The 10,476-nt window shown below is 32.6% G+C and overlaps 1 protein-coding gene across 1 annotated transcript; it reads left to right on the top strand.

Annotated features, from left to right (window-relative positions):
- Window positions 1–7,719: 7,719 nt before the first annotated feature.
- LOC124931769 (allene oxide synthase 3-like) lies at window positions 7,720–9,256 on the top strand. The gene has a single exon (XM_047472321.1). The coding sequence runs from the start codon at window positions 7,754–7,756 to the stop codon at window positions 9,209–9,211; it is 1,458 nt and encodes a 485-aa protein (XP_047328277.1). The 5' UTR covers window positions 7,720–7,753; the 3' UTR covers window positions 9,212–9,256.
- The last annotated feature ends 1,220 nt before the right edge of the window (window positions 9,257–10,476 follow it).

The raw sequence follows: 10,476 nt of genomic DNA, 5'->3' as shown, positions 1-10,476 counted from the left end.
CCCGATGATGTGTACGATGCCGTGGTGAATTTAGCAAAGTTCTTTCGGTTGCTTTGTCAAAAAAGTATACAACGCGGGCAATTGGAAACATTACATGACGACATTGTCTTGACACTTTGCAAATTGGAGAAGATCTTTCCACCTTCTTTTTTTGATATAATGGTGCATTTGCCAGTTCATTTAGCTTTTGAAGCTTGTCTTGGAGGGCCCGTTCAGTATCGATGGATGTATCCAGTTGAACAATATATGAGCACACTCAAGAAATACCTTCGAAACAGGAACTTTCCAGAAGGTTCAATTAGTGAGAGTTACCTTTTGAATGAGAGTATGAGCATGTGTGCCCGATATTTGGACGATCAAGAGTCAAATGATGAATCCATAAATACAAGTACAACATTCTCCATTTTCATCACTATGGAAGACTTATCTAATGGGACATCCTACACATATGAACCGGGTGATCGTGAGCGTGCTCATTGGTACATTTTAAAAAATTGTCGCGAAGCTGAAGAATATTATAAGTAAGTCCATTAATGTCATTATGAGGTATGATTTAAGAAAGTAATAATTTAATCTGTCATTTGCGCAGCGATTTCGTTCAATCATGCCCTCCTAATATTTCCAATGAGGCTCGGGATAAACAATACGTTAGATATTTCCAAGAAAGAGTAAGTAATCGTCTCAAAAATTTTCTTTTTTTAGTATATGACCATAAGTTTAACAATAATTTGTAATGAATATATAGGTGGAGCAACTAACCGATCAATCCGATAGGACAACGAATCTTAAGATTTTAGGACGTGGGCCTACATTGTATGCAAAGAAATATAACTCGTGCAAAATAAATGGGTACAAGTTTAACACTGAAAAACATGACGAGAGCTTGACTACCCAAAATAGCGGGGTTTTGGTTGTTGGTAATAATGGGACCGAGAATATTAACTACTATGGAGTGATCAATGAAATCATAGAAGTGATATTCTTTTGTGGAAGACGAGTGATTCTCTTCAAATGCAAATGGTTTGATGTTTATCACAAAGATCGGGGCATTAAAGTTGATAAGTATGGTTATGTTAGTATAAATATCAACAGGATTCTACAGACTCAATTAAATGAACCATTCATAATGGCAAGCCAAGCACAACAAGTGTTTTACTCTACAGATATGGCATCAAGGCTTGAATGGAAAATTGTGACACCAATAAATCCTCGTTATTCTAATTAAGGTTGAATTAATTTCTATGAAGGGTTACTTGTAAATTTGTCTTATAAACATTACATTCAATATTTGCAGCTATCATGGCTCCTAAAAGAATGCAAGGTAAGAGTTTAAGCAGCGCGCTACACGAGCTTGTACGAAGGACCGAGGAGCATTCAGAAGATCCCGTGCAATTGTGTAACTCTGTCGGGGAAATTGATTTGGACCTTGATGATATTATGAATGTTGATAGTGTACCCAACACTATCCCCGGTGATGATGATGATGATGAGACACAGCCCCCGTCTGAGGAGCAAGATGGAGGTACTTGTGTTTTTGGTTAAGTTAGTTGTTGTGATCTAGCCTTAATTTTTTGTTTAATTTTAGGATCTATTTCGAGAAGGAGACGGGGCAAGAACAAGAATAAAGCTGTTGGTAGATTGCAAGCGGGGCAAAAGATGACTCTTCACTTTAACCCTGTTGATGGTAAACCAATGTGCGAGAATAGGACAGCTTGGTCTCGGCATATTGGGAGTGTCATTCGAGACTCCAATGCACTACCCCATAGGACTTTGCGTTGGTCGGACCTGAGCTCCACACAGCTAGATCACATATGGATGGCTATCACGGTATATAACTTTTTATATTATTAAGTCCATTATGTATTCAACACAATCTATAATCGTATTTTAATGTTAACTATTTAGGATCCTTTCGTGGCTGTGGGGGATGACATCAACAAATATCGAAGACAAAGTTTATTTCAAGCCAACAAATTATGGGATAGATGGAGATGTCATTGGAACACCATGTACATTAAATCCCGTGAAGGTGACGAGCAAGCGATTAGGGCAAATCCCCCTCCCGAGATCGAAATTAGTGATTGGAATTATCTACTTGATCGTCGCTTTCTCACGCCGGAATTCAAGGTAAATTAATGTGTTTATAAATAGCTCTTACATTAGTCATTCATTAAACACAAATGTTTTCTTATTTGCAGAAAACAAGTGCTGTGAATGCGCAAAATAGGTCGCATGTTGTTTACAAGAATCATGCGGGCAGCATCTCATTTTCGCAAGTGGAGAAGCAAATGGTTCGTTTTATTATTGAATAACAAAGTTTATAATGTTATTACGTTTTTATTAATAATACAATTTGTACAGGAGAAGACTATGGGTACGTCGCCTAATTTTGCAGAATTATTTCTGCACACTCATACAAAGAAACCGACTCTGCAAGATCCAAATCCGGAGGTTCCCCCTATTATTCAAGAAAAAGTGGTAAGTCGTGTTTATTAGTTATATTTCTTTTATTTCTTTTATGTATGTATGTATGTAATCGAATGTAATTTGTGTTTGTAGACTGCCTTGCGAACTGCTATAGAAGAAGACCCGAATAGAAATGAATTGCAGTTGGCTGAGTGCGCATTCGGGTCTCAGGGACATGGGCGAGTTGTGGGTTTGGGCTCCGGTGTCACCCCTAGATCTTTTAGACCTGATGCTCGGGGTGGTACTAGCACACAGCGCGGTGACACGCAAAACGCCCTTTTACTTGAGGAGATACAGAGGATGCGAGAGGAGCGTGAAGCTGAGAAGCTTCAGTCACGGAGAGAGCGCGAAGAAGCCTTAATGGAGCGTCAAATGGAGCGTGAGGAAGCACAAAGGCAGCGTGAAATGGAACGCGAAGAGTTATTGATGCAGCGTGAGGATGAACGTGAAGAAGCTCGAAGGGAGCGTGAGAGAATGCGGGATGAGATGCTTGAGCTGAGATCGACGATGAACTTCTTATTAGCCAGGATTCCCCGTGATCAACTTCCACCTGCCCCTCCCACTCGAGATGATGCCCCTCCTACTTAGAGATGATCCCCTTCCTCGTGATCGTCGCTTCTGGTTAGTTGAATGTAATTTGAATTACATTAATTAATGGTTTTTGTGAATTTGTGATACGATTGTAGTTTTTGGATGGATTATAGTTTTTGGATGGATTGTAGTTTGTGGATGATTATTGTTTTGAATTAATGATTGTAGTTTTGGGTTTTTGGTTATTGATGATTGTGTGCTTTTTGGTTTTTGGTTATTGGTTATTGATTGAGGTTTTAAATAGGTAAAAATTTGTAAAAAAAAAAAAATCTATTAGGGTTTAGTAACGGTTAAATAATTTCAAATACCGTTACTATAAATCTAACTGTAACGGTTTAAGAAACAAAAAACCGTCACAGAAACATCACAAGCATCTGTAACGGTTTTCGAAAACCGTTACAAATAAAAGCAGTCTTTCAGTAACGGTTTTTAGCCGGCTAAAACCGTTACTGTTGTCCCATTACTATCTGTAACGGTTTTCGAAAACCGTTACAGATGCTTGTGATGTTTCTGTGACGGTTTTTAGACGGCTAGAACCGTTACTGTTATTACATGACTATCAGTAACGGCGTTCGAACGCCGTTACTGATACTAGTTCATTTTCTGTAACGTAATTTTTAGTAACGATTGGTAACGGTTTTATTTGCCGTTACAAATAAGTTTCAGTAACGGCGTTAGATGCTTTCAGTAACGGTTTTAGCCCTTACTAATGCCACTTTTTCTACTAGTGCAACTTGATTTTTAAATATAAACCATCCCCGCCCTGATCGGGGACGAGGTTTTTCCGCAGTAAACCGATACCTAATAACAAATATTGTGAAAGAATAAGACGAAGATAGAAGAAATCTTACCTGAAGAGAAAATATGTGATACCATATTGTTTATATTAATTAGTAAGAACAGTAAAATAATATATAAAATAGTATTAGCAAAGAGTTCAATTAACCTTCAACCTGAAAACTTTGTCAGGATTCAAGAGAGAATCATGTATATAGAAGAAAAAAGATGTAACTAAAATTATAAAAAATTTAGAAAGAGAGAAAATGTAATTAGAAAATATAATTAGGAAGGTGAAGAGTTAAAAGTAAGAAATAATTTAAGATAATGTAAATACCATTCCCGCCCCGAACTCCGGTCAACATATTTTGGGTTTTTCCCGATCTGATCCCCAGTCAAAGCGGAGAAAAACTATACCAATCGGTTCGATTCGGCTCGGTTTCAGCGGTGCGATTTCAAATTGCAATCCCTACTACTGACCTACGATGTAGGTCTTGTCAGATCGCATTGCACATGCTAAAGAGCTATGGCTCCTTGATCGTGGTAGGTAATTTAAGGAAAAACGAATACTCTTGTACTACCGATATTTCAGTACAAAGTTAGTATAACGAATAGTCTCTTGTACTTCGACATTTCAGTACGAAATTAGTATAATCACATAGACATAATTTTTACTTCAATTTTACACATTCTAAGTTAGCCTGAGTTATATTAATTTAATAAAAAATAAATAATTAATAAGTCCCTCATTTATACATTTAGGTTCATTTAGTGACCAAAATTTCATAATGTAACTAATTAAATACTACTTTCTAATAAGTCATGTAATCATATATGATATATGGCATGCTACTAATAATCTTATAACTACTATATTAGAGATTGGATAAATTATAAACTTAAATTTCTAAAATATATACACACGTGAATTATGAAGATAAGAATTAAAATATATATATATATATATATATATAATAATAATAATAATATATATATATATATATATATATTATATTATATTAGTGCATTGAATTCAAATTTTGTGAAGAAACTATGGCAAAAAGTTTGATTATAAATAATATTTTTTTCTTTTGAAAAGTAACTATATATTTTTAATTCAAATAAGGTTATTATATATAAAATTATTTTGTAACATTATATCAATAAAATAATAACTTGATGAAAATCTAGAATCTAATAAATAAAAATATAATGTAATTTCTTCGGGGTGACACTAAAACTCCTTAACGATAGAGAAATCGAACAAATTAATAAAACGGTGTTGAAAATTTATACTAAATATTTTGAGTAGCAATGAAAATTAAAGGGTTGGTAGATCATTTAAAAAAAATTATGCTAAATGATAACATTATTTATATGTAAATATATGGTTAAAAACTATAAAAATAATAGGAAGATAAATGTTATAGGACTTTTAATTGAAAACTTTTTATTGAGAAAAAAAAATCCAAATTTAATAATTTTATCTTATTTGTTGAAAAGAAAGAACCTATCACAAACTTAATAAAAGAATGCCAAAATAATTGAAAATATGAGCACCAAATGACCCACAAATAAGGGTGATAATTTGAAATCTCCACATGAAAATCGAACCGAATTGCCCCGTTTGGGATGGTTTTTTCTGAAACCGAACGGGGATGGGGCGGAGATAGTATTTGTATTCGTCGCCCCGCCCCGCCCCGATTTCACCCGAACACCATAAACATAATAAAATATATTAAATTACCAATATATTTATTTTTTCACTATATTTTATATGGGTAGTAAGGTATTTTTTATAATAATATAAAATTTTAATATATTATAATATATATTATATTAAAAAATTCGTTTATATAATTTTAATATATAATTTTTATTTATTTTTAAAAAAAATATTAGTAACGGTGCTCTGCGGGATTCCTCGAAACCAAAAGACAACAAACGTGGCGGGGATGATATTAAAAAAATCTTCGAAATTAAAACGGGGCGGGGATGATAAATGCATTCTCCGCCCCGAACCGCCCCATTTATCATCTTTACCCACAAACAACTTAATCTATTTTTGAATTACGAAATCTAGGATAAAAAATTAGTATAATTAAATAAGATATCGCTTCTTCGAGAAAAACGCAATACAAATTCAATGATCAATAAATAAAAAAAAAAACTATCTTCAAATGCTAAAATATAAAAGTCATTGAATAGACCAAGAAAAACATCACTTTTCAATTTCTTTGAAATCTCTGAAAGTTGCTGAGATAAGTTGTTATAATTATAAATAATAATTGATCAGTCGTATTACATGGAATGAGTAAATAAATTATATAGTCTCGTTCTCTCTTTAGGATAACTGGTAATTAATTAATCAATATAATAATATTCATAGATAAACAGGAAAAAATTAGTGACATTTTTCATCACAATATTCACGTGCTAATTTTGTAATTAGTTTATAGTAGTACAAATGTTGAATGATGAGAAAGCCACGCTGGCAGTCCTATCGCACATGTGGCATCGCCGCCGTGGACAGCCAAACTTGAACAGTTTCAATATCAAATTACTTTCCAATTTCTCTTTGCTTAATAATACTATTCTATTTGGCATATTATTCAAATATTTATTATGGTCAAGGGATTCAAGCTAGCCAAAAGCACAAGAAACTTAAAAGTAAAATTGTAAAATATAGTCTCATTCATTTATTCAAAGCACTAAAACAAAATATTACCCGTGTAGAAAAAAATGGGTACTAATTAAAATCGACAAATTATGTATTTTTTTTTATAAGATTTCTCTAAATCATGATATCATTATATTGTAGATGATTTTGGATAGATGTTTATTTCAATATAAAGATGATATAGATTAGTTTTAGTATTATTATATTTTTTAACACACATATATAATAATTTCTTTTTAAATAATGATTGAGATAAAATAATCTAAAACAAAACAACCCGATAAAATAATGATCACTCCAAAACCAATTTTATTGTCGAAGGTGCACACAAAATCGAGAGAACAATATCGATATCGATAGATAAACCGACACATATCTACCCAACAATATTGGATGAATTGAAATATAGGCGAGTCACCCATATGAGGGGCTGAAAATTGTGACTAAGTTTTTATTTAGATAAAGAGTGGTCAATGCAAAAACTTTTACTTAATTAAATTGAATTTCTTTAATCATCTTCTTAATTAATACTTGTACTACTAAATTTTGTAACATAATTGACTTGATTTTGATAGGCAGAGATAAAGAGAATGAACTTTAATTAATTAATTGCTCTATTAGTGGCTAATTTAATAATACTTTACTCTCTTTTCTTATTGGGTGAAACCATTTTAATTTAGTAATGTATTAATGAACATGCAAGCATATGTCACTTAGTAATTAGGGCAAGGAGAATAAATTTGCCAATATTCACTAATCAAATGGGAAAATAATTTGTTAAAATAAGAAAACTTATTTTTGTAAGAAAAACACAAATATGTTCAATTAATTTCTAGAACTAGAGACATTTTGGGTAAGTCTATAGAAAATTATACTTTTCATTGTTTTTATTGTCAGTTCTTTTCAATGAAACTAATTCAATGTTTTGTGGGTTGAATTCTTGATTTTTAAATTGACAAAAACTTATTCTTTGAAAGAATTTTATTTTTTAATATAAAATTTGATTTTACTATTAATGTCAATGTTTTTGACCAGCTCTCAACTAAATCAATGTTCACAAGATTGGCATGGCTTGCATGCATGTTAAGGGTGACACTCCAAATTCAATGATTTTAAATTTGAGGGTCAGAATAAAATTAAGAATTAAAAAGTTTAAAACATCTTCTTTCTCTTATCTATAAATACATGCCATCCCACATTACCAAATCCATCAACTTTGAATTACAATTTACAAATAAAATGTCTCCGGCGAAAGAATCAGATTTCTCAAACCTCCCTCTCCGGCAAATTCCCGGTAACTATGGCCTTCCGTTCATCGGAGCAATCAAAGACCGTCTCGATTACTATTACAATCAAGGACCCAACGAATTCTTCAAAACCAGAGTCGACAAATACAAATCCACCATCTTCCGAACAAACATGCCGCCGGGACCATTCATGGCACCAAACCCAAAAGTCGTCGCTGTTCTCGACGCCGTCAGCTTCCCTATCCTCTTCGATACGTCAAAGGTTGAAAAACGTAACATCCTCGACGGCACTTTCATGCCATCCACAAAACTCTTCGGCGGTTACAGAGTATGCGCCTTTCTCGACCCATCAGAACCAACTCACGCCGCCGCAAAGAAATTCGCTTTGTCGTTCGTCGCCTCCCGTCATAACTCAGTCATACCCATCTTCCGTAGTTGCATGTCCGACCTACTAAGAGAACTTGAAGACGACGTTGATTCCGGGAAAGTCCCAGAAAACAATTTCAACACTCATAGTGATAAAATGTCGTTTGATTTCGTCGTTCGTCTCTTCTCCGACGAGGATATCCCGTCCAAACAAACGAATCTCGGTTCCGACGGTTCAAAATTGTTTGATAAATGGCTATTCTTTCAACTCGCGCCGTTGATGACTTTAGGGAAGAAATTCATACCCAACTTTATCGAAGATTTGCTTCTTCATACTTTCCGGCTTCCGCCGTTCTTAGTAAAATCAGATTACCAGAAACTATACGACCAATTCTATTCGTCGGCGAAAACGGTTTTAGATGACGGCGAGAGGCTAGGGCTATCTCGAGAGGAAGCTTGTCATAACCACGTTTTCCTCGCGGGATTCAGTTCCTACGGCGGAATGAAAGTTCTTTTCCCGGGTTTGATCAAATGGGTTGGATTAGCCGGAGAGGATTTACACCGTAGATTGGCGGATGAAATCAGGACTGTCGTTAAATCGGAAAATGGGGTTTCGTTGTCCGCGCTGGAGAAGATGAATCTGACTAAATCGGTTGTCTACGAGACTTTGAGAATCGAGCCGCCGGTTCCATTTCAGTATGCCACGGCGAAGGAGGATATAATGATTCATAGTCACGATGGGAGATTTGAAATCAAGAAAGGTGAGATAATTTTTGGATATCAGCCGTTTGCGACTAAGGATCCGAAGATCTTCGTGAATCCGGAGGAGTTCGTCGGAGATAGATTTATGGGTGACGACGGAGAGAAGCTTTTGAAGTATGTTTATTGGTCGAATGGGCGGGAGACGGAGGAGCCGACGGCCGGAAATAAGCAATGTGCGGGGAAGAATCTGGTGGTACTCTTGTCTAGGTTAATGTTGGTGGACTTCTTCTTGAGATATGACACGTTTACAGTTGATGTTAGTACCATACTTTTGGGGCCAGCTGTGAAAGTCAAGACGTTGACCAAGGCCACGTGGCATTGATTGTCAAAATGGTGTATGAATCCGGCTTTATTCTGTCAAATGGTGTTTGATATTTACTTTGACTTTAAAATTATAAATGTATTTTTTTAAATGTTTTATTTTTTTTATTTTTATGTCATTGACAAGTTTGATGTATTGGTCTGTAATAAATTAACTTATGGTAGGTAAATGTTATAAGAAAATATGTATGGACATGTTGTGTGTAAAGTGACGTAATTAAATTTATAGTAAATTTTTTAAATTAATATATTTTTTTCATTCATCAAACTACTAACTTTGTTCTTTAATGTAAGTTATTTATTTATTTATTTATTTATTATATTTAAATATATATTTTAAATTATTATTTTTATAAATTTAATATATTTAAATTTTTATTTGTATAAATTAATTTAATTTATATTAAAATAAATATTAGAAAACTATATATATGTTAATATTAAAATTTATTAATATAAAAATAAAAATATTAAATGAATATTAATTTTATAAATCGCTAATATTACAATTTTTATTTAATAATTAATTTATATTAAAAAAATAAGTAAAAAGTAATTTTGTAATTTAATGAATAAAAAGATTGATTAGATTAGTTTTAGGATAAAATCTAAAAAAAAAAATCAATAACCACTGCATCAAACAAGTTATTGGAGTGAAGTTATCATTTTTGTCCTGAAAGAAAAAATTTACAATAAAATTATGTTTTTATATATTATAATATATTAAAATTTAATATTATTATAAATAAATAAACTTAAAACTAATGTTCATCAATCAGATTTTTTTTACGAATTCTGATTGAATTTTTTTTATTTTTTTTTAACAAATATGATAAGGGAATTGTATATATAATTACTTAGACACATACATAAAATCATCAAATAAATCTCAATTAAACTCAATATTCAGCTAATAAAATTAAAATCACATTAAATATTCATAATTTTGTACAAACAAAACAAAAATCACACAAAATATTCTTATGGTAAGACAACAACATCGTCAATATCGAATGTTTCAATCAAAATATGAAAACTAACAACAACAATATTCAAATATCCAAATCTTACAATTGTTTCATTTCTTATGGCAATAGTAGTGCTAGTCAATCTTTTTTCCTATCCCAATTCGTTTCACAATAAGTACTTAAATACCATCCTTACTCAATATTAACTAGATTTATAAGCTAATATTTACATTGAAAAATATTTCAATATCACAAATTCATAGTATGAAAAATATGAGAAATGATAATATCAACGAAT

The sequence above is a fragment of the Impatiens glandulifera genome, chromosome 3 (assembly GCF_907164915.1).
Source record: "Impatiens glandulifera chromosome 3, dImpGla2.1, whole genome shotgun sequence".
Lineage (NCBI taxonomy): Eukaryota > Viridiplantae > Streptophyta > Magnoliopsida > Ericales > Balsaminaceae > Impatiens > Impatiens glandulifera.
The sequence above is the reverse complement of the archived record's forward strand: the minus strand, read 5'-3'. Positions and strand labels throughout refer to the sequence as shown.